We start from the raw sequence: 21,460 nt of genomic DNA on the forward strand, positions 1-21,460 counted from the left end.
TTCATATTGAAAAGTTGTCACAGAGAGTATCGCATTCTGTATGAAATGCAATGGCTGCCACTGCCGTTTTTTCAATATTTATTTTTTTTAAACTACAACTTTGATGTGTGACTAAACGTTGCAGCAAAATAATTTCGGTTAGTTGAACAATTATTTTTAAAAAATGTCTGGTATGTCTTCTGTTAACTACACTTTGATTAATTTAATTTCTTAAAAATATTAATTTTACCATTATATTTAATAAAAGTTTTTGTTTCAACATTATCAGAATGAGATTTCGAAACATTTATTTTTTTCTTGATATTTTTTGTTCTGCAAAAAACTTTAGTTGACAAAAGGCCATACCACATAAGTTTGCTTTATATTAGTTGAATTATTTTGCTGTTATTTAAAAAAAAAATATATTAAAAAAAATTGAAGTAATTTCTACTTAATAAGTGACAATCGTTACACTACGCACAGGATGATATATCTCCTGTGACAATTATTTCAATATATAACCCATTAAAGAATTTTCTTTCCATTTAAATTTTGTCTAAATTTTATCCATGACTTTTTTGACACTCGGTTTATCTAATAGCGATAAGGTTTGAAAGCTCTACGCCGAAGCGGTGCTAAAAGAAAGTATTTCAAGCACACGTTAAGATGCCCTTCAAAAAAACAAAAATGAACATTGAAGGTAAAGTACAAAATGTTTGCAAGTGGGGGTATTTTAAAAGAATTAACAAATTTAAAAGTCATATTTTTATTCCTAAAACACCACGGTTTATAAATAATTGAAATCAGATTTAACAGTTTGATTGACAAACCAAAATATTGCAGTTCTCACCGAACATTAGAATTTGGTGCATATTATACAGATAACGTCTAACCACACAGTTTACGTGTATATAGCATAACATAACGTTAATAACATATAATATATAATAAAAGATTATTCCTTTTCAACCTTAACAGCCTTGCTTTTGTTTCTCCTGAATGATCGTTTCTGATTTTGTTTCACGCTGCCAACCAATTTACCCTGTTTCCTCAAGGCATGAAGTTTCATATTTTTCACTTTAATGTTTTTCTTTTTCGATTCGGAGTTTTTCTTGCCGCCTTGCGTATACAACACATTAATTCGCCTTCCCTTGAGTTGAGTATGATGCATTGACAAGCATTGCTAAGGTCAAACAGTCGGAATTAACAAACCAAGAACCCCACATACGTTAGATTAAGAGAAAATAAGAATATAAATAACCTACCTGGTACGCATGTTCATCTTTAACTTCAACATAACAAAATCCCCTAGGTTTTTTAGTTTCTTTGCCTAAAGGAATACGAATGTGCACAATTTCACCAGCTTTGCTAAAATGCGCGTGTAAATCTTGCTTGGTAGCGTCGTACGGAACATTTCCCACAAACAACACAAATCTTGAATTCTTCTTTTTCGCTTGGTCGATTTGTTCAGGGTCTCCCTTGAAGTGGGGTATGGATTTTTTGACGTTACTATTATTCGTTTGCGATTTTTGCTCATCCTACTCGAGAATGTTTGAATTACTCAAAACCGAATTGTACAAAACAGAGTGTTTATATTTTCTGATACAAGGTTATATCTTTTAAATTTTATTTTACAAAACTACTTCTTTTTTGTTAGGGCGAGGATAAAAGGGAAACAAGGAATGGATTGCAATTAATAAAATATTTTCAGTTGAAATATCTCACAATTTTTCTGGAAAAAAATTTCTTATTTTCAGCAGTTTTTCTTCTTTAAATGTACAGAAAAATTAAAAAATTACCCCATCATTAAAATAAGTGTGGATATCCTACTCTAAAAAAAATTCAAACAAACATGTACCTCTAACATAAAAATTTAATAGTGAAAAATATAATACATGTTATAACCATCTATATATAAATTCCATTAATGGAGATAGTTTTGTATTATAACAATTTTTACTTCTTTTTGTTAGGTTTTGCCTTTTGTTTACTGACCTTTGGGGGAGGCTGTTGTTCTTCTTCAGATTCTTCGTCATCATCACCTTCATCATCCTCGTCATTGTCATTTTCGTCATCATCCTCCTCTTCTGCATCTGAATCATCCTCGTCAGCCACGCTGTCTTCACCTATATTACAAAGAAAAAATGTTTACCCTTCATTACACATTTGTGTATCCAATTGCATATACCTGAATCGGCGGCACCTTCTTCATCAGATTCTTCCTCTTCGGCTGAATCATCATCATTGTCTGGCTCTTCCTCTTCTGGTTGGGACTTTGCTATCCCTTTTTGAGCATCCTTTGATATTCCTTTCTGACCACCCTTTGATATCCCTTTTTGAGCACCGCTTTTGTTTTTCGCCTCTGGTTTTATATTTTTTTGCTTTGGGTTCTGATTTACCTTGGCTACTTTGGTACCTTCAACTATTGACTGCAATGTTTTGAGTATTGCAAGCTTCTTCTTTGCCGATTTCGAAAGTTCGCCCCTTGAGCTTATGGTCTCGATCCTTACTTTAATTTCTTTCAATACCTCTGAGTCATTTTTACCAGCGGCTTTGTTAGCTGCCAGTTTCAGATCGGCATACATTGACCTTCGTTTTTTCTTTCCTTCTTTATCGTTATTTTTTTCTTGCTTTGGTTTGCTTTTAATAGGGCCTGTACCAATAAAAGGTTTCACCTTTTTAGGAGAAGCATTTTTCTTATTCTGATTACTATTTTTGTTCTGCGCCGAACTATTTTTGTTTTGCGCGGGACCCTTTTTGTTGGCGGGAGACAACCCACCATTTTCAAGTTTTGTTTTCTTTGAAGGAAATTTATTATTTGGACCTTTCCTTTTGAGATTTTTTGCACTTGCATCAGCCATCACTTCCCAAATATGTCTGGAATATTAAATTAGATCAGAAATGGAAGAAACATGCAAAAATATTTACATCTGCAATTTTTTTTCAAATTTACTGACCAAACGCCGGCACGAGAAACCAACAAAGAATTCTAACGTATGCGATCAGAAAAAGTATCACCTCGACAAGCAACAAAGCTCAAATCGGTAAACGAAAAAACCGGCCCAACGTGGTTCGCCATAAATGACCGACTCACAAAATTAAGGTAATACTTAATAATACATATCCCCAGGAATGAAATGGTAATACTTACAACTTTTCACTGCTTAAAAATCTCGACACTGTAAATAAACACCAAGAAGTAATCTAAATATACTTCTAGAAACGAGAGGGGACGCCAACTTCTTAAAAATGCGGTCGTATTTGCGCGTGCTTCTCAAAAATGGAGGGTTAGGAAGTTCACAGAACGTGGGGGATAGCATTTGGTTCGTTTGGTTGGTTTTAGAGAACTTTATAATTTGGGATGACCTTGGTTGTAACAAATATAAATCGTTAACGCAACGGACGAAAATGACTTCGCCAAGAGATTCTGCCTGAATATTGCCGACAAGAATGAAACTTATTATAGGTTTAGGTGTCTGCTCATGATCCTAGTTTAGCTTTAATGCAACTTTGGAATCAGAATTTCGAACATTTTTAGTTCGAATTATTCCATCACTAGCTACAATTCTTTTCATTATTGCCGTGGGAACTTCCCTAAGATCATGCTACCAAATGTATTTATCAACTTAGCATCACTTATTTTAATCCCAGTTGATACTAATTTCTACCTGATTTTTTTCGTGTAAATACTACCAAATCGAAAGAAAATGGCCAAATGAAACTATCACATGTTTTTTCCAGAATTTGTGATTGTAAATCGGCGAAAACGCTTTATTTTAATAACCATACGGGTTTAAAGATAGTCGCAATCACGATTTTTGCTTGCATCTACGAGCATTAAAAGAAGTATATTGGACAATAAAACCATACCAAGTTTATATTCAAATCTGTAATAAAAAAAAAACTCTTGCTATTTCTCTTGTGTTTAACACTAAAAATTATTGTTTATTATTTAAAAAAAAACACCTTTAAAAAGAAATTTTCGCTAAAAATCAAACTTATTTTATTAAAAAAAAAAAATTCTTATCTTATCTGGGAGAAATATATGCAGGAATATATTGAATTACATTGCATTAAATTGTTTATTCCCATTTAGGCACATTATGAATTGGAAGAAATAGTAACTAACCATATTTCGGTCAGCAGCAGTGGCCAAATAAAGCGTAATTAAAAAAAAAACCATATTTCGGTCGTGGTCAGTACCAGTGGAAAGAAAACAATATTTACGTGCAAATTTGGAATTGACTATCTAATCTGTTATACGGTAAATGTCTGATTGAATACAAAAGGCGCCAAATAAATCGCGTTCAACAGTTCAATGGCAACTAAATTGAAGGACTTAGTTCGCATTTCTAGTGATAACGAGGAAGTAGAAAATTTTTCCGAGGAATCCGATATCGATTTAGACTTCCAACCCAGTAAAAAAAAGAAAAGCGCCAGTGTAGATTTTGATTCTCACTTTAGTTTCGTAAGTTCGGTGAAAGAATACAATCAGGATGTTTGGAATGATGTTAGGAAATATATTAAGAGAAAAGCCAAATCAAAAACGGATGACAAAATCAAGAAGGTGCGGGAATCCGCCAACAACGATAACAATGTCAAACCAAGCATCGACTCAGATACGGAAATAACGATTGAAGATGATGAGTTACAGCATGATAAAATAAGGTTAAAAACTCTCAAAAACCAATCGAAGGAAGAACTTAGTGAAAATGTAACTAACGAAGATGAAGGCGTAAATTTTTATCAAATGGGATTATCAAGACCTTTGTTAAAATCATTATCGGATTTAAAATTTGTTTACCCTACACAAATTCAGCGTTCAACTATTCCAGTAGCACTAGCAGGAAGGGATATTTGCGGCTGTGCTACTACAGGAACTGGAAAAACTGCAGCATACATGTTACCAACTTTGGAAAGACTTTTGTACAAACCTGCCGAAGGGTCAAGTATTACCAGGGTCTTAGTTCTTGTGCCTACAAGAGAGTTGGGTGTGCAAGTGTACCAGGTGACCAAACAACTTTGTCAGTATACAGAGATTCATTTGGGTTTAGCGGTTGGTGGCTTGGACTTGAAAACTCAGGAGAATGTTTTGCGGAAGAATCCCGATATAGTTATTGCGACTCCTGGTCGTTTGATAGACCATTTAAAAAGTACCCCCACATTTTGTCTGAATTTTATTGAAGTACTAATTCTGGATGAAGCTGATCGCATGCTGGATGAATTTTTCGCAGAGCAGATGAAAGAAATTATTAAGCAGTGTTCAACAAAAAGGCAGACAATGCTTTTCTCTGCTACTATGACAAGTGAAGTGGAAAATTTAGCTTCTTTATCTCTTGTTGAGCCTGTGAAGATTTTTGTTGATGACAATAAAAGTGTAGCCTTTAATCTTCGCCAGGAATTTATCAGGATTAGAGAGAACAAGGAAGACGATAGGGAAGCAATTTTATGTGCACTGGTGTGTCGGACGTTCAAAGAGAACTGTATAATTTTTGTGAGAACCAAAAAACAAGCTCATAGAATTCATATATTGCTCGGACTGTTAGGTTTAAAGGTGGCAGAGCTGCATGGAAATTTGACTCAACCCCAGCGCATAGAAGCTTTAGAAAAATTCAGGAATAGGGAGGTTCATATATTAATAGCAACAGACGTTGCGGCTAGAGGTTTGGATATTCCCGATGTTCAAAGTGTAATAAACTACATGATGCCCTATACAGTAGAACAGTATATTCACAGAGTTGGACGAACAGCAAGAGCAGGTCGTGCAGGAGTATCGGTTAGTTTGGCAAATGAGCAAGAAAGGAAAAATGTTAAGGAAATTATAAAAAAGAGTAAGAATCCAGTGAAAGTAAGAGTGATACCACCAGAGATAATCAATAAGTATAGACAAAGGTTATCAAAACTGGAACCTCAGATTGAACAAATTTTTAAAGAAGAGGAAGAAGAAAGGTTGATTGCGAAGGCCGAGATGCAAGTTAAAAAGGCGGAGAAAATGATAGAGGGAAAAAAGAAGGAAATGAAGAGGCCCTGGTTTCAGACCAAGCAGCAAAGGAAAAAAGAGAAGGAAAATTTAAAGAGTGTAAACGTAAATATTGTAAAGAAACAGAAGAAAAATGCAGAAAAATTTAGTAAACGCGAAGTGGGCAAGCATAAAAGCAAACAAAAAGTGTCTGTAAAGACCAAACCAGAACAGAAAAAAAACAAGAAACGAAAAACATTTTTTTAAACATGTGAATTTTGTTATGCACAATGTGTTTATATTAATAAACAGTTAACAATAAATCAGCTTCGATATTTTTATTAATTTTTATATATAGGGTGTTCCGGTACATTAGTAAAAGTAAATTTGAAACAAAAATTTTCAAGTAAATCGACCAAAAAAAATTATGGAAATTATTGTTATTTTGGGTTTTGAAACTCGGTCTCTACAAAAACTTTTGTGTTAGTTAAAATTTTAACTATTTTAAAGCTGGAACGAATTCGAGGTGTTCAGATATTTTCTTCCATTTCTCCAAAAAGGATTAACGCATATTAAAAAGAGCACTTCGTAGGCTAACAATAGTGCTTACCTTGCCATCAGATGGATTTTTCTGGCAATCGCAAAAAAAAAAAAATAATTTCTAAAAAAAGAATACATGTAATAAGTTTTTTGTCATTAGTCAAATAACTCGACAATTCAGTGAAATGTGTGAAACCAAATGTGCATGTCTTTATTGTAAACCAACCTTTACTTAATATGTTATAGCCTAGCAAGTTTTGCAAATAGCATCATGAAAAACATTCGCTAGTGTGTGTTGTATTCACCTTTTGCAATTCTAACATTCGATAACTGAAGATTGACCTATTAAAATTTATTCAAACTCGGCACATGAGTTAAACATACCGGCTCCTTCCAAAAGTTATATTAAAACTTCGCTATAAAATGTTCGCAGGGGAGGCAATATTTGACCATCTAAAATTTTCGTTCGGTTGTTTTTTTTTTTTAAACTCAGATATATTGTTCCCGTGACTGTTCTCTTAGCTGAATAAAGACATGTTATTATTTGTCTTTATTACATAATTTACATTTTTTTCTAATGCCGTCTGTAAAATACCTAATTATACACCGATCTAGCGTGCGGGAAGCGTCACTTTACCACGTCAGTTTCGTTTCAGACGAATCGAAGCAACTTCGGACATTTCCGGAATTTTACTGCACAGGTTTAGGAGTAATCGGATGTTTTCGGAGATATTTCCCACGCTTTGAATTTTGACGTTGGTCAATTCTAACGGTCATGTCAGTGAATGTATTCGTGTTGTTTTGCCATAATGTACCCAAAAACTAACGGTCGTAGAAAAAGTATAGTATGCAACACGTTCGGTAAACTTTTTAACTCACTCGTTTATTAAACACTCGCTCCGCTCGTGTCAAATAAACTCGTGAGTCAAATGCCGTTGACCGCACTTGTTGCATAACATACTATAGTAATAAAAACTATCGGAAAAATGCTGGTTTTTGGATGAATTTTTTTATTTCAAATTATTTTTTTGGTATACGCGATTTGAATTGGCTTCTATTTCTCGCTAGTTCTTCATATACTTGTTTTCTTTTTTGATTTTTATAAACTCACATTGCGACTTTTTGGTGAATTCGCCACCACTAAGGAGTGTTTCAACCCCAGGCGACAATCGTTTTTTTCAGCTTAGTCTTAATCGTTTTGAGGCTGACCAGGCAAAAATCCAACATACTGAGCTTTATTCCCTCTTACAACAGGTGTTATCCCTTGCAACAAACCCTTTTATTTGCGCCCATACTGATTCATGGGGTATAATTCGCAGTGGTATTTCGGAACGCGAACTATCGTTATATATTTCTTTTTGAAGATTTACAATCTTCGGTAGCTTCTTTTTCGACATATTTTTCTGAAATTGCTTCTTATTTAAGAATTATGTAATTTTTTCGGATTTTCTTCAGTGGCAGCTGGAAGAAGTCTTCAAAAACATCAGTAGTATAGAACTAAGACTACTAAGTTTTACAGTTCATAACTCTAGCGCAAGAGAGTATAGTTAGAGTTCTCCAAACGATATACCGTTTTTACACCTTTTTATGGAGTTTTAATCTTCTCCTGAAGATGCCAACTTGGTTGGCGAAACGCGCGTCCAGTACGTAAAATTGAGTTTCGGTTTGTGGTAAAACGCGTTATTGTGTGTTAGTGCAGTGCCGAAGGTTCCAGTCAAGAGTTTGATAGATATAAAATAAACAGCTTACAATGGCATCAATAAAATAAATATCAATCTTTTATTTTTACGTAAATATGTCCTCAACGCAATTTAGAAATGATAAGACAGAAAGATAAGCCACGGTGTGCCGCCTATACGGCGACATACGAATGCAATGGGTTAAACCTATGAAACTAACGCCTTAAGCCGATTTACAAAAAAAAAATAGCTTACATGAAATTGCTCGTATGGCCAGGGCTTGAAGAACGAAAACGCCAAATTAATTACAGAATTATTCTGACGTCGACGTGGGTGCAGCAATTCTGCATTGCTTATCCACACCTTAACCCCTTTTTTGCCGGAAAATATAATAGGTTTCGACATATTTTGAAAAAATATTGCCGTAAAAATACCGCATCTAAACATCGACGATCTGTCAGCGACCATGTTGTTTGGGTCCAACGTCAGAATTTGCCATTGGAGCTGCCATCGTTTAAAAATGAAATTTCAAATCTAGCGCATGCGCGCGTTGAATTGACCCTCTCAAAAAAAAAAAACATAGTTGCTTCATGAGTTCCTGTACCGTCAGCATAGGCAAGGCCTCTATATGTCTAGTAGCTATATGGCCATACTAAATATCGTTTTATTATTGCTTGTATTCTCCAATTTAACCCCATCCAGTAAACTTTGAACAACAGTTTATCAAGGATTTAAGTTTTTAAATAAAACAACAAGTTTTTTTTTAGGTAACTGTAATACACTAGGACACGTTTTCTATATAGCTATGTGCATTCACTTTTATATCCAACAGTAATAAATAATTTACAATCTATAAAATACATACAATAATAACAACTTTATAGGATTTTATTTACAGAAAAAAAAAACGAGAATAAATACAAAAATATTCATGTACTTTTAAACAAGGAGAATGTCGAAGGAACCTTGAAAATTATTTCAATGGAGGAGGCTTTCGTAATTGTTACGATAAATTTTAATATCGTTGAACGCTATGCGCCTCCACATTTGTTATGTGAAACTCTGGAATTAACTGCCTTGTCTAATTTAACTGAGCACTTATATGAAGATAAAAAATAATGCAGTTTAACCCGTACACTCTATATAGTGGCTTAACAGGCAATGGTCTATCAATAAGCATCGAAGGCTTGGGAGTCCTTCATAATAAATTGGAGATTACTTGCCTTAGACGTGTACGAAATTATCAAAGAAGAAAAGTCATTTTGTGATGTGCGAGTCCCTTAGACCTTTTCCAGCAGTGGCAGATTTAACACTTCAGGTACATCAATGTCTTCCAGGCATATTGCCGACGGGTTGTATTTAAACTCTATCGGGAAAAGGTGCTTCACGTTCTCCAGGAGTGCCTAGAAAAAAAATTGGACATTTCGACAAAAATCCTAAGTTCAAAAAATACATGATAAAGGACTTTTTTTCTAACAGTTGACTTTTTTGACATTTCATAGTCCTTCCTGATGACGCTTATTATTCACTTCTTCAGTTGGAATGTCTGCCTATGTAAGTACATGGATACGTTCTACTAACGAACTAGCGAAATCAAATAACGCATTCAAAAAATCAAGGTTTTAAATGTATAACCCTAAAATCGAGCGCATACAACTGAAAAAGAATTTTCTATAAAGAATGCTCTATAAAGAAGAGTAAATTGTCAAGTGTCAAGTCACTAAATGCCACCGTGAACTGTTGTTTGTCTCCTTAATATTAATGTCAATGGCAAAATACGTTACCGGAATACTAAATAGTATAAAACCATCATTTTGTTATAAAAATTATATATACAGATTCAACGTCACTTCGAACTGTTAAAAATCGTATCATCACGGACCATAGTTAACTTACAGACCTAATGATTAAATTTCAAAATCGGCTAAGTCAAGTTTTTTGCCCAGATAGTCCTCATAAACAATATCCAAATAACGCGCACATTTTCTAAATAAAATATCTTATTGATGTTGGAAAAAAAAAATTGTCCCCCACCCCGCAACTAATAGAAAAATTTCCTGGGGACTTTTTAAAATTTCAACATTTCCCCTGACCACTGCCAAATTAAGACTTTCTTCTACCATTAGAATTTCTGCGAGATGGCGAGGCCTCTTCTAAACGCGAAAATGGAAAAATCTGTCGTGAATACACTGCCTCCGAATCATACGAAGGTGCGAGAAAATCTGGCACCTAGCTATATATCGTTATCTATAGTTATATCTGAAATATTTTGCAATAATTTATGTTGATTACATTCAAAAATTCTTATGGAAAGTGGAAAGTGAGATTATAATGGATTTAATGGATTCTACTAGTAGAACAGTATTAATTTGGATAGCCACGACTTTCCCCACACGGTGCGCAAAATTTCGAATTGGTTATGCAAAATTGAAAGAATATAATTAAATATAATTAAAAAGGTGATTTTTATTTGAAAAATGACCTCTGTTTTGCAGGATTTGCGCAAATTGCGTAAAATGCACGCATTATTGGGAAATTGTTTATGTTGACATCAAAGTTATAGAGCCAAAAACTTGATGGAGCTTCCGAAATTACCGTCAAAATATTCAATTAGTCAGAGCAATTGTGCATTTACGTGATAGCATGACATCTTTATCTAGTTCATTACTAGATGTAAATTGACGGGAATTTTGTTTATCAGTTTTCAGTCAAAAGATCAAAATTTTTTAATTTGAACTTGGTGAAAAAGAGCAAGCCTTTATATCATAAAAATACATGGGAAATCACGATACCTTTTCATTAAATCCATAATTTTGAAGCGAGAAAAAATATGGTGAAATAGTTCGCTGTATAATTTTATATGCTGGCTCAAAAAAATGGCTTTGTGGAGTAAGCCAGCCTTATCTTTAAATCGGGGTACTACTGTGATTCAATGAACACTGAAATTTTTGAAAGGTGATTTATATTTCTTTTTTATGGGAAAACTAGACCTTTTCTAACCTATGAACGAAGATAAAAGTTTTAGTTCTGTATCCACGGAAACATTCATTTTCTCAATACTTGCTTCGGGGAAAAACTAACTTATGTATTTTTTTTTACTTTACTTTTACTTTAAAATCTTAGTGAAATAATAACGGACAATGCAGGACTTACTGAGCCTGCACTGAGTGGTTGCAAAAAAAGTAATATTCCATTTCCGCCAAGTTTAATGAAAGACGAGCTATGGATGTTAGTGTAGCAACACTTCACAGAAAAACTGCGTATGTTGTTTTTCTTTGAATAAAAATTATTTCATAATATAATCTTTTAAGAATGAACCAGTTAGCATTGGAAAATTGCCATTGCCATCGAATCCTTAACATCTGGTGCTGTACTACAGTTATGGACTGAAACACTTGCTCAAACATTTCATGGAGTATTCAAAACACTTTGTTTCAGTTTGTTGATAATTGCATCAAATATTCTTACAGTTGTTATTGATATGCATGAATTAGATACAGAGGAAGATATTTGATTTTTTTGAATTTGTTTTTGTTCCTCTTCTTTGTTCTTTGCGTTACGGGTTTTCATTGTTGAAGCATTGGGAGTTTTTCAAAAGTAAACCTATCTAAATGATATTTGTTTTCTCCCATATATATGATGCGTTTTATTTTGTTTACCCAAGTAAATTGCATGGTTTTATCACCGAGTTTCTAGTAGCTTCTACCATTTGTTGTAAAATCCCTTACAAAATAATAATATACTTACCAAAACATTAAATAATATACAGTCATTCTACTTTTTCATAATATGAGAAATATAATACGATACAAACCCATTAAAAAAATCTCTTGGGCGTGGGAAACGTTATCAATATTTTTCCCGAACTTGTAATACAATAAATAGCACCACCAACAATCAACGATAGGATTATTGGTATGATATAATAATTGAGTCAATAAGATACTCACCAGTTAAATGAATTATTAAAAAAAACTATTTAAAGAACAAGAAAGAATAAATTAACTGCAATTTTATACCTATTATTTTATTATTTTTTTTATATACTGACTAATAAATACATATTTCGAGAATCTATGAAATCATGCACAAGTTTACGTGGTTTTTCAGTTATTCAAAGTTTACGTTTTTTAAAAATAAATTGAAAAAAATTTTTTTTTATATCTTCAGCTAGGCAAGTTACACAATTTCGGAGCATCTCGATGCTATAGTCTTCTCAAGAACTGGCAACTTATATTTGTTGAGGGTGTGTTTATTTTTGTGTATTAGCAGATTGTAGCAGAATATTTGACGCGGATCGAGAACTTTTGCCAATCATATAATCCTTGTGTTGGGAAGAGCACTGTTTTTTTGTAAATTACTTTTATGATCCATTTTTGATTTTTTTTTCTAATCGATAATATGGGTTTCAACAAGTACATGATAGAGCAATGTCTCGTTTAAGATCGAAGAAAAAAACTTTATTTGGACAATTTTGACAATATGATGTAAAGGCTAAGAAAAATGTTTTTTTTACAATTACAAACAACAACATACTATCAAACCAACTCAATACAGTTTTAAAGTCCTGTTCCTGTTACTGCACTATAAGTAGCTACGGTATCACCAGAATATAGACATTAAAGAGTATAGGGCCAAGTACGGTTCCTCGAGGCACTCCAAATTTTATCAATTGGGATTTCCTCCCAACATTTTAAATTTGAACACATCGTTTCCGATTATTTAAGTAACTTTGTAATAATAATGTAATAATAAGTGGTTTCTGGTCAATTGTGCAGAATGCTTTTTTGTCTATACATTTGTTTATGTTAGAGACTAATTTAGTTCTGTCTTTTCTGTCTGATTTTTCGACAAAATGTTATACTTTTCCAAAATAAAAATAGGATTTTAATTTAGGTTTTAGGATTACATACTTTAAACTAATGAATGAATTAAAATTGGATCATTCTTGATTACGTCACCATACGTGACGTAACTGCATACCGCCTGGAGTTTACCTGTTGTTTTTCTGCTTCCGGCCGTTCCTGCAGCTTCTCTTGCACTTTCCTGATAAACGAAAACGGCACGCGTTGCTCGAACTCGTCGACGGGAGTATACAAATTGAGTATTTTGCAAATCTGCGAGGGCGTCAGCTCGCTGCACATCTCGCACACTTTATCGACGTCCTCTTCGGTTTTTCTGGCCTGAAGCAATTGGGCGGCCTGTATGATAGGCTGCAGCATCGCTTGTATCGGACCCTCCTACCACAAACACGAAGAACATTTAGGTTAGGTTACGCGGATATAGTAGAGAAACAAACAGAACTTTAGATAATAAACATACTTACCTCCAAGTTTCTGTCGCGAGTCCACATCTCGAAATGAGACAGATTATGGCGGATTTGAAACCCTTTCGACCAATGGCAGAGCTCCTTGCGCAACAATAGGTTGTTCAGGCTCGAAGCGCAAATGAAATAGAAGATTTGCTTGAAAATTCTCGAAATAATATGCTGATCTACACCGTAAAACACCAGCATCTGCGAAAGAACAATTATGATGGAATCGCGTTTAGTTGGTTCGAGCGGTTGTTTTAGAAACCTTGTGGTGATTAGTCAGTTCCTGGATGAGCGCCTTGATGGGTTCTTGATTAGGGACACCGGAGACCGGACTGGATACGCTTCCGACCCTGCTGCGAGAGCTGTTCGGTTTTCCGCTTATACCAGGCACCTCTTCGTGTTCAAGAATTGCAGGAACCACCAACGGTTGGATTTGTCCTTCGAACGTTTTTATTAAGTCTGTAATAAGAATATTGATCGCCACATTTGCTATCACTCATACATTTCAATACGGGCACAACACCCTTTCTTATTTTTTGCTTTTTAGATATGATTAACACGTCATTGACTTTCTATGTGACTAGTTAAATCCACCGGGAATGAAGCATTAATCGATTCAATTAATTCAATCCTTTAACTACATCAAGTGATATTTGCAGGTTATGCTTTTATATGTGTGAATTTACTAGAAAACTACACAAAAACCTTAACCTTAAATTTTAAAAGAAACTTCTTATATGTGAAATTATCAACAAGTTTGCTTTCGAAAAATCGTCACTGGGCAAGGCAAGTTTGTAGCCCAGGGGTTTCACCTCGGCATGAAAGATAATAAGCTATAAATTGGTATGACCCTTTGTTTTGTCATTCTAAATGTTGACTTAAAAGTCACAAACGCTATCGTGTGCGCGTCTTAAGATATTCGCGAATATCTTTTTTGTTTAAACTTTTTTTTCATACGACCAACCGTTTTTGGGGTAGAGCGCGAAGAGTTTACAGCATAGGAGAAGATATTGATTTGCTCGTTATTTTAATTGGACGTACTCAGTCACATCATTGCATTAGGCCGTATATGACTGTACGCTGCGCACTCTTCGCGCTCTACCCCAAAAACGGTTGGTCGTATGAAAAAAAAGTTTAAACAAAAGTTGTGGAGAATTTTATAGCCTACAACTTTTATAATAAGAAAAAAATCTCATTTAAGCAATAGGAAGCCAGATATTCGCGAAAAACCGATTTTTGTGACCTTTGACCTTGAATATCTTAAGACGCGGACACGATAGCGTTTGTGACTTTTGAGACAACATTTAGCATGACAAAACAAAGGTTCATACTAATTTACAGGTTATTATCTTTCATTCCAAGGTTGACCCCTTTTTTTACCTAATATGACTGGGCTATTGTAGCATGTAGCGCGAAGCTACTTTGTGTTTCAAAAAGAAGCAGCTTCACGGTTTCATGCCCTAGACGGACGCATGGTTTGCGGACCACTACGGAACTTTCGCAAAATCGATGTAATTTTAATGTGCATGCACCCTGTATAAAGTAACTTTCACGTCTCGCCGAACTTCGAAGTCACGGCAAACTTTGATGAATGTAATAATTTGCACAAATAATACCAATTTCAAAAGATGCCATGTTTTTACCAACGAATAAAAATGCCAGTAGGATAAATAGTTTTCAAGAAAATACTTGTTTTCTGAAACCATGCAGTACACCGTAATAGCAAATGACGTCATCGTTTCTAGATTGAGTCTATTGTAGTGTATGTGAAAGACGAAAACCGTGAACACAAAAATTATAGCTCTCGATGTGATTTATAATACGGTCTAAACCAATTAGCCATATTTTTCACGAATTTTGATTTGCGGCTAATAACTTAACAGCGAAAAGGACAATTTTTCAGAGTCCTTTAGATTTTTGTCCATAATAGAAAAACCGTGTATATAATCTAAAAAAGGTATGAAATAAATGTCATAGCACTGGGTCGTCAGCGCCTGTTGGTTAAAGAATTTGGCCGATCGGGGTAAGAGTTTTGAAGAAAATTATTTTTTCCTGGAAACCAACATAACCCAAAAAAAAAAAATGCGAAAATTAAAAGAAAAATACTTTGCCATACTTCAGTTTCAACAATTTAAATGTGGATAGCTGCAAATTTGAGACACTTGTTACATTTCTTAATATAGCACGGAATATCTTGAATACCCTGTGCAATAGGTGAAAACCGTAAATACAGAAGTTTTAACCGTCCACATGGGCTATAAAACCATGTAAAAAAAAAACAGACAACTGAATCACAGCCTTCTAGTTATGGTCAATTATCTTTATAAGGGGAACCCAATTTTCAGTTTTTTGTAAATTAACGACGCACCTTCTACATTTTTAAAAAATCATCAAGAATAAAAGTTTTTAATCCTGTTCTCGCGCGTCATTTGGTCCGAGAATTTTTTCGATGGTATATATCGTTTTTGAGAAATGATTTTTTTTCGAGACCCTGCAAATGCGGTTTTAAATTATTAAAAATACTTCCCGACCCCCCCCCCCCCCCCAAAATTTCAATAGGTTCCGTCAAAGGACTAAGCTCTATATTTATACCAATTTCGAAATAGATGACTACAACTTATCGTGTTTCATAGCGATGTACGAAAAACAGACATATATACTGTTACAGCTGATAAAAAAAGAATGTCGACGCATACGTACCTTGGTATATGCCCACGGCAATATCGGAAATGAGGACCCTATATTCCGACAAATCGAAATTTTTAAGACATTGCTCGTTCTGGCTGGGCGTGTTCTGCATCTGAAACGGCTTCTCGCCACTGTACTGCTTCATGCAGTGAACCAATCTTGAAGTGTTCGAGAGCCACAGGCTGGCAACCTCGAAGTCGCCGTGATTCTTTTTAACGACCTTCTTTACGGCTTTCGTGAAAGCCAAAAATAGAGCCTTCAACTTGTCCTCGTCGTTTTTGTAATCGGTATGTCGGATACACATAAACATTATATAAGCTGGAAGACCGGGCAACAGAGTTACCGCAGTCCTTGGTTTTAGATCTGAAATCAAGTAAATGGTCTAATCGATTTGTTCTGCGTGGTCGCCTGGGAGAGGCGCCGACCAATAACTTCTATAGCATTTGGTGTGTCAAAACGATATTGGGTATAAAAAATGGCTCCTGAAAAAATACATACTACTATTTTTTGATCAAAAAAGAGAAGACAACAGAAAAGACAACATTATTTTCTCCTCTTGTCAAATTTGTTTCGCTTTTCTATTACAGCGTTGCCAAGTTAGATTGAGTGGTTTACACCATTTATATATGCGAAATCTTGTTTTGATACACCCATGTAGCTACTAGCGTATTGAGATAGAACATTTAACATAATAAGATCTCAATTAGACAGGCTTCTGTTTATATGTAGCATTTTTCCTAAAATATAGCCAGATCTATGTATGGAGGAAAATGGCACAGTTAATGCAGGTTAGTGATGAAATTTAAAGGCATGCGTGGAAGATGATCAATATCTTAATACACAGTGGAATTTGATCATTTTTCGGGTAACTTGCATAGTAATTTTTTAGTTTTAGTTAGACACTACAACCCTGTTTTTATTTGTCTAGAATCTAGAATGTCGGCGTCTAAATACTCATGCAACAAATTCGACCAATTAGAAAAGTGCAGCAAGTAGATATAGCAGCAAATAGCAGCAATTTGGCTTGTTCTTGAGAGAAGCTGACCAAATTGGTAATTTTCGAGGTACATTTTTTGCTGTTGCCAACTAAGAATATAGGTCGGTAGTATTTGTACCTAGTTAATATGCAAGTTATATTTAGAGGTTGCAAATACTCATGCAACAAATTGCAGCAACAATCGCGTCACATTTTAATTACGCTCGCGTGCATACAATACAGTACAAAAGCGTCTGTGTGATCGGCATAAGTAAGGCCCAAGGACGGTAAACGCCAAAGTGTGACATTCTGCCGTTTATTTTATGTTCAAAAAGAATTAAAATTAGTAACATAAAAAGTATGGGCAATATACGGAATACTGACACTAAAATTTGTTGCCAAAAACGCCATTTAATGAACGGTGTCACGACGAAACATCTCTTTAGAAAAAGTCTGTAAAAAATTAAATAGACTGGATCACGAATTTCACTGTGTAAGAGGTCATAAAATCAGTAACTGCCACCAGAATTGAAGAAATCTTCAAAAAATCACGCCATGGAGAAGATCCTCTCATCGAATAGAAAAAGACAGTCACTACAACACTAGGATGATGGAGTTTTATACTAAAGAACTTAATGAGGTAGAGAAGCACATGTAATCTTCCAAAGGCTCACTGAATAAGCTACTATCAGCAATGAAATAAAACTCTATCAGTCAAGCCTATATGCATAAAATAAGAAACATCAATGGGAAGAATTTCCAGTCACTAAAGGCTTGGTAGAAGTGAAGATCAGATGATGCACACTCTGTTGTTTGTTGACAATCTAATTTTGATAGCAGGAACCGAAGAAAACTGAGTATGGGGCTATTGGTGACAACAATCAGAGTGACGCTCTCCAAAACCGGAAGATATTTCAAGCAAAATGGGGCAAGGAAAAAGAGCTATAAGGCTTTGGAGTAACCGAATTACGAAAAGGACTACAAAAATAATATAGAAGTCAATCTTTGAGTTAACAAAATGAAACAAGGAACAATTGTTGGTTCCAGCAATTGATTACTTGAGAAGGAGTAACTGAACTTCAAGGATGGAGCACGTAAGATATAAGCAAATGGGTATAACTAGCTTCATTCTGGATACACTATGGTATGGACATCTCCAGCGAATTGATGGCCAAAGGAAATCTGGAATTGAGTTCCTCTGGAAATAAAGAAAAGAGACACCGGATAACATACAAGAAGCAAGAAACTTAAGGGAAGGAGGTTGATGGGGGAAAAATCGTACGAAATTATTTTTTATACCTATAACCAAGTGCTTCATGATCAAATTCTCGTGCCCGCTCTTATAGGCGAACATCCCCAAGTATTGCCTGTCTTTCTTTCTGATGGTCGGCTGGGATCTTGTCGGCGGCACGGGAAGCTGTTTTTTAGAACCCGCAGCCAATAGCGGTTCGTCCAAATCGAAACACGACTCCTTCAGCTTCTTCGTAAGCACTTTGACGTGCTTCTTCAACTTTCTGACGGTTTCGTTCAACGAATCGTTCTGGTCGAGCAACGCCAAGTTCTCGTTCGTCAGTCTCGTCACCTCGTGCTGCAAGAAGGCTTCGCCTTGGGTCTGCGGAGTCGAAGTCAGGTTCGAGGATAATAAACGTTGTTGCCGTTCGTTGTCTTCTCGAAGTTTCTCGATTTCGAGTTTGTACTCTCGTTCGTGCGCCTTGAATTTGGCCTTCTCGTCTTGCAGCTCCAGTTCCAGTTGATTGTTGATGGTTTTCTGGGTTTCGTACGCGAGAGCTAGTTCGCCATCTTCGTTTATGTAGGCACCTGCAATAGTGAAATCAACATTCTACGTCATGGCGTAAAATTAAAAAAAAAAAATAAAAAAAACATATAAACAAAAAATAATCTTATAGCAAGAGTACCTACAAAAATGGTTGACTGTCGTCCAGAAAGTCGAGGCTTGCGCATTTGCATATCGGATTATTTATTTATTAAAATTTGTCAATTAAAATAGCTCTCATAGAGTTTTTTCTGAAGTGCGTTTAAGTTTAAATCGGTATTTATGTAGGTATAGTGAAATCAGCATTCTGTACCCTGTACATGTTTGAAAAATTATCAAGAATAACAGTTTTTAACTAGGATCTCGCGCTTCTTACGGTTCAATAATTTGTTTGATCGTGTGTACCGTTTCTGAGAAATGATTTTTTCATGAAACCCTGCAAACTCGTATTTTTAAATTTCTATAAATACTTGCCGACCCCCCAGTCGTCAATGGGACCAAATTTGAAGTCGATTGCTGTACGAAAAAATCGCGAAAAAAATATGGATCGCGGCTATTTCCTAGAGGCTAATGTGTCTCGTGGCCTGTTTAAAAGGAGATAAATTTCAGCATCTCAGCTCCAACGGTTCCGACGTTATTCGCGTTTTTATGAAGCGTCGACAGAGAACAGAAAACGGAGAACGGAGAACAGACAAAATTAAAGAGATATCATCTCGGCGGACGCCCTGTATATTCCTCACCCATTCGATTGTTGGAGTTGACGATCGTTTTCATGTTATCGGTCTGATTGGCGAGCACGCTCTTCAGTTGCACAACCTCCTCGCTTCTACGATCCAGCTCGGTCTGCATCTGACGAAGGTGTTCGCGTAACATGGCGACCCCGGTACCCTCGTTAATGCTATTTTGCAATTCCAGCAGTTGGGTCTTCAAATTGGAATTGCGCAGTTCCATTTCCGATATTTTTATCGCGTCCCTGGCCGCGTTTTCGGCCCTTTCGATACGTGGCGACATATACAGCTCGTCCAGTCTTTTTTCCAGTCTCGCCTTTTCCCGTTCGACGTCGGCCAGCCTGTGTTGCAGCTTCAGCACTAGACCGACGTCCACGTGGTTATCCGATTCGGATTTCGAGGTTACGTCGGAAGAACTTGGAGTTTGACTTTCGCTAGCGCCTGAAAAGGAACAGAAATCGCTAAAGGATATGGTTACGTAGATTTTGCTGCCGCACTGTGGGCCAGGGAGAGCCCAAACTATTGAAATGTATGGCCTGTTCATAGATATAAGAAAGTGAGCAATTGCTTTTGAATGGGATTATCCAAGGGTGGTCATTAACATACAATGCAACAAGATTATTACCTAAAGTTTCGGAATTTAAATTCAGGTAAAATTGTGGTTGGTAATAGAAAATAATTTTATAAATACCTGTGTTTAACATTCTCTGGTTTGGCATACTACTTAGTTTAAGTTTATTAGTAATCATTCTTATTTCGTGTGTAATACAGCGTGTGTTGAATCGTGTGCGAATTATCCAAAATATGTGCGAGTCTAGTGTATCTCAGGAGATGCTCCCGCCCAAATGTAGAAAACATTCTATCGAGACTAAAGAAGTTATAGTGCCAGCAAGCAAGCATCTTTAGAAGAAACGGCCACATTGACGAAAATTCATTAATATAGAAGCTACATATTTTGCTAAAGAGAACGAATGGTGCTGACAATAGGGATAATCCCGGTTTGTGAATCTTGGAGAGTCTGTAGAGGCGAGGAATTTTAGAGTCATGAGAGGTTACAGATTTTTATACGGATTCACGTAGGAACTATTTTAAGTTCAATCTAAGATCCGTCCGTAAGAATATCTTGAATTTTTTCCTGATATTCACTTGTATTCTATATATGTACAACAAATTTAAGGTCAAAACCAGATTTACCACTTGTCCAAACATCTCTCAACATATTCAATTAATAGAAACAGAAAACAAAATGTTTATCCCTACAAATGAAGTTTAGTACATCAGCTATCAGAAAACACTCCAGAGAGACGGATGCAGTACTATGAACAACCAAACAGGGGGATTGGAAGACGAGGGCCCATTGAGTGGCCACCTTTGTCGCCAGACTTAACACCCCGGCCTTTTTTGCTTAGGTTGTTTGTTCATGTTACAAAACAAAATTCAAGTTCTCACAGCCAGAATTCGAAAAGTTTGCTGTGTAATTCCCCCAGAAACTTTGCATAATGTTAGGGACGAGTTTATTGACAGACTCAATTATTGTCAAAATGCACAAGGGGCTAAATTCGAACATTTAAATAAAGTCGTTGATAAAAAATGATGAAACATTTGCCAGCATTTATTTGACTGTCTGGCAAGAACTGACGAATCACATGTTTTTAAAATTGCTATGGGAATCGAACCTTTAAAAAGAGGTATCACATGACCCGTCTCTCACCATTAAAAAAAAAAACCTAGGTACAAAGGTACATTGTATGTACACTAGGGTGCTTCATTTTTAGGCGATATTTTTTTTTCTCTGTGCTACCTGAAAACCTGATTTATTTTTT

The 21,460-nt window shown here is 35.5% G+C and overlaps 3 protein-coding genes across 4 annotated transcripts in view; 1 reads left to right on the forward strand and 2 right to left on the reverse strand.

The window, feature by feature from the left end:
• Positions 1-772: 772 nt before the first annotated feature.
• Positions 773-3,289, reverse strand: LOC132700536 (nucleolin-like). Its single transcript, XM_060667920.1, has 5 exons — positions 3,131-3,289; positions 2,168-2,856; positions 1,975-2,105; positions 1,245-1,517; positions 773-1,162 (listed from the first exon to the last, which is right to left on the reverse strand). Exons 2-5 carry the CDS (start codon positions 2,838-2,840, stop codon positions 935-937), a joined length of 1,305 nt encoding a protein of 434 aa, XP_060523903.1. The 5' UTR covers positions 2,841-2,856; positions 3,131-3,289; the 3' UTR covers positions 773-934.
• A 596-nt stretch (positions 3,290-3,885) lies between these two features.
• On the forward strand, positions 3,886-6,296 carry LOC132699368 (probable ATP-dependent RNA helicase DDX27). The gene has a single exon (XM_060666034.1). It carries the CDS (start codon positions 4,298-4,300, stop codon positions 6,203-6,205), a length of 1,908 nt encoding a protein of 635 aa, XP_060522017.1. The 5' UTR covers positions 3,886-4,297; the 3' UTR covers positions 6,206-6,296.
• A 2,633-nt stretch (positions 6,297-8,929) lies between these two features.
• Positions 8,930-21,460, reverse strand: part of LOC132698573 (unconventional myosin-Va) — a 53,582-nt gene continuing 41,051 nt past the window's right edge. The window contains exons 12-18 of one of the 2 annotated variants that reach the window (XM_060664760.1): positions 19,650-20,078; positions 18,435-18,935; positions 16,172-16,522; positions 13,734-13,930; positions 13,484-13,672; positions 13,155-13,397; positions 8,930-9,560 (exon numbers count right to left, since the gene is read on the reverse strand). In XM_060664760.1, coding sequence (XP_060520743.1) covers positions 9,438-9,560; positions 13,155-13,397; positions 13,484-13,672; positions 13,734-13,930; positions 16,172-16,522; positions 18,435-18,935; positions 19,650-20,078 — 2,033 coding nt within the window. In that variant the 3' untranslated portion in view covers positions 8,930-9,437. Of the gene's footprint in view, positions 9,561-13,154; positions 13,398-13,483; positions 13,673-13,733; positions 13,931-16,171; positions 16,523-18,434; positions 18,954-19,649; positions 20,079-21,460 lie in introns of both variants that reach the window. The other variant, XM_060664753.1, reaches the window with a different exon arrangement.

The sequence above is a fragment of the Cylas formicarius genome, unplaced genomic scaffold (genome assembly GCF_029955315.1).
Source record: "Cylas formicarius isolate icCylForm1 unplaced genomic scaffold, icCylForm1.1 PGA_scaffold_10__41_contigs__length_53128322, whole genome shotgun sequence".
Taxonomy (NCBI): Eukaryota; Metazoa; Arthropoda; class Insecta; order Coleoptera; family Brentidae; genus Cylas; species Cylas formicarius.